Here is a 2719-nt window from a genome sequence, read left to right as displayed (position 1 = left end):
AAGCAAAAAAACATAAAGATATAAAGTTAAAAACGATGTAAGACTGTAGTCTAAAAGTTAAAAGTTTATAATATGGAGATAGCTTCTAATATGGAGAGATAATTTTTCTAGTCCATATATCTATATAGTTACTTAATTTGTAAAAACCTTTGGATAATGTGTTTCTGTTATTTTATTGAACGAGTTTTTAATTTTTTATTTCTTTTTCTCAAAAATATATCTCCCGACATTGGACACTTTTCCTCTATATATAAAAAAAAGAAAAGTAAAATATGAAGTTAAAAAAGAGAAAAAATATAGATTCGGAAAATTAAATAGGAAAATGTTCCTAATATGTATGTGATTCTTAATATGAAAAGAATTTCTTCTTTTTTTACTTATACATATTTATTGAGATCGTAAAGACTAAATTTTAAAGATTCTTGTATAATATTTTTTTTATTTAACGAGCTTTTTAATGTCTTGTCTTTTTTCTTTAAAGTATTATATCTCTTAATATAACGTTTTTCTCTGTATAAAGAAAGCCAAACAATAAAATATAAAGATATAGAATAAAAAAGAATATAACAATGTAGAGTATGGAAATAAAATAAAGGAGAAGTTTCTAATATGGGAGGGGTTTGTAATATGGAGAGATAAAATTTCTTTTATACGTATTAGTTATTTAGTTTGTAAAAACCTCTGGATATATATTATTTTTATTGTTTTATTTCAAGAGTTATTGAATTTTTTTTCTTTATTTCCTTAAAAAGAATTATATCTTTCCATCTTGGATAATTCTTTCTATATAGAGAAAACCAAAGTACAACAAATAAAGTTATGTATTATTAAAAATAAAATTATATATTATATTTATCTTATGTTTATTTTATAATATTTGTTTTATATATTTGTATCAATAAATGTTTCTTTTCATTTTTACTTATTTGTATTTTGATTTGTGTATATATCTATGCATTATGTGATAATATACGCATAATCTGTTCACGCTTTTGTATGACCATCATCTGTGGGCGCTCTTCATTTTCTATATTTATATTTAAAATTTCCTCATTTGGCATTTCTTCAATCTCGTCATTAATATCGTATTCATCTATATTGTCTAATATCAAATTGTGCAATACACAGGCAGCTGCAATAATTTTTTTTCCAAGATCAATATCATTGATATCTAAATATTTTAAACGTCGGAATTTTCCTTTCAAAAGCCCAAATGCTCGCTCAATGACAGATCTAATTGAACTGAGCTTAATATTGTAACGGGTTTGAGCAACTGTTAAACGTCCTGTGTCTCTAAATGGTGTCATTACATTCATCATTAATGGGTAGGCAGAATCCCCAATTATGTGTTCTTCGGCCAGCAATAATGGATTTCTTGCATTTATAATGCGTTGATAAACTGGAGAATTTCTAAACACGCGAGCATCGTGCATTCTTCCAGGTAAGCCAATGAAGCAATCAATAAACTTTCTACGATGATCACAAATTCCTGTGATGAAAAATAGTAAATTCAACACAAACTGGTTCACTAAATAAATGTGCTAGTACATTTTATATATTAAAAAAAATAATACCTTGTAATATAATGGAATGGAAACCCTTCCTGTTGTAGTAGTCATGCGCATTATCTTTTGGTTGTTTACAAGGAATATGACATCCGTCAATTGCTCCGATGACTCCTGGAAATCCATATGATCTCTCCTCGAATACCTAAAAGGTACAACGCATTGTATTAATATAAATCAAAGCACATTAAGTTCCAAAATTTATTAAGATTAGATTAAATTTTTTCCTTCCTTTAAGGTACTTTATCCCTTTTTCCAATTTGTTGTAAATACTTTTTAATATTAATAATGTTATACTTACATCTATACATGTGGTTTTGTAAACATGATTTGGCCATTGTATATACTCTGGCATCAAGTCGACAAGTACATCAACAATTTCTTTAAAAATATGATGTGCTGAACTTGTTGGTATATTAAATCTATCTCCTGCTGCTAGAAAACTTACTGGTCTGCTCAATAACCATATTGTGAGTAATACTTTTTTTCGAAGTGGTGCGTACTCATTTGCATGTCTTGCAAGATGTTGTGCAATGACATTTGATAAATTCTATTGTTAAATAAACATAAAAGTATATAATTGATTAATTATTCATTTGAAGTATACAATTACCATACAGAACAGAAGGTTTAAGAAAGTTGAAATGTTTTAGAAACCTTTCTCAAAACTTCTAAAAGCTTTCTCAAACCTTCTACGCTGTATGAGTTATGCTCTATGAAATTAAGCATATATGTAAACTCATATATGATATTAAATTATTCAAACTTCGCCAACTCATTAATTATTTCATGTACATTGTTACTTACTTCACAAGTTATTCTATCCATTCTGAACATTTCCTTAAACTGATCGTGCGTAAACCTAGGAATTATTTTCTCATAATTTTTATTACATTTTATTCGGGCACGATGTCTATTAAAATTAAAATTATTATTAGGTTTTATTAAAGATAATATAATATTTTCAAAATTATGCATGGTTATTCCGTCATCCACCGCAAGTAATAATAATGCCAATGATTCCATTTTATTCGTAGGTATTTCAAATTTAATTTTACTGTCAAACTACTCTGTCAAACTTAACCTTATCCGCTTTTATTTTAAAGTAAAACATTAGAAGTAGCCATCTTTACTAGTAGCGATATCACAAACGA

At 26.9% G+C, this 2719-nt stretch overlaps 1 protein-coding gene across 1 annotated transcript; it reads right to left on the bottom strand.

Moving 5' to 3' along the window:
• Positions 1 to 900: 900 nt before the first annotated feature.
• Positions 901 to 2684, bottom strand: LOC116847968 (putative nuclease HARBI1). Its single transcript, XM_032823624.1, has 4 exons — positions 2373 to 2684; positions 1867 to 2115; positions 1575 to 1710; positions 901 to 1489 (listed from the first exon to the last, which is right to left on the bottom strand). The coding sequence occupies exons 1-4, from the start codon at positions 2589 to 2591 to the stop codon at positions 951 to 953; spliced, it is 1143 nt and encodes a 380-aa protein (XP_032679515.1). The 5' UTR covers positions 2592 to 2684; the 3' UTR covers positions 901 to 950.
• Positions 2685 to 2719: the final 35 nt, after the last annotated feature.

This window comes from Odontomachus brunneus, unplaced genomic scaffold (assembly GCF_010583005.1).
Source record: "Odontomachus brunneus isolate Ranch 3 - 2012 unplaced genomic scaffold, Obru_v1 Obru_scaffold_086, whole genome shotgun sequence".
NCBI classification, from domain to species: domain Eukaryota; kingdom Metazoa; phylum Arthropoda; class Insecta; order Hymenoptera; family Formicidae; genus Odontomachus; species Odontomachus brunneus.
This window is presented reverse-complemented; position numbering and strand designations above follow the sequence as displayed.

Coding starts and splice junctions, on each gene's coding strand:
- LOC116847968 (XM_032823624.1), bottom strand. CDS start 2,591: ATGGAATCATTGGCATTATTATTACTTGCGGTGGATGACGGAATAACC. Junction 2,116..2,372: donor TGGATAGAATAACTTGTGAA/GTAAGTAACAAT, acceptor ATTTAACAATAG/AATTTATCAAATGTCATTGC. Junction 1,490..1,574: donor CCATTCCATTATATTACAAG/GTATTATTTTTT, acceptor TTTTCATCACAG/GAATTTGTGATCATCGTAGA.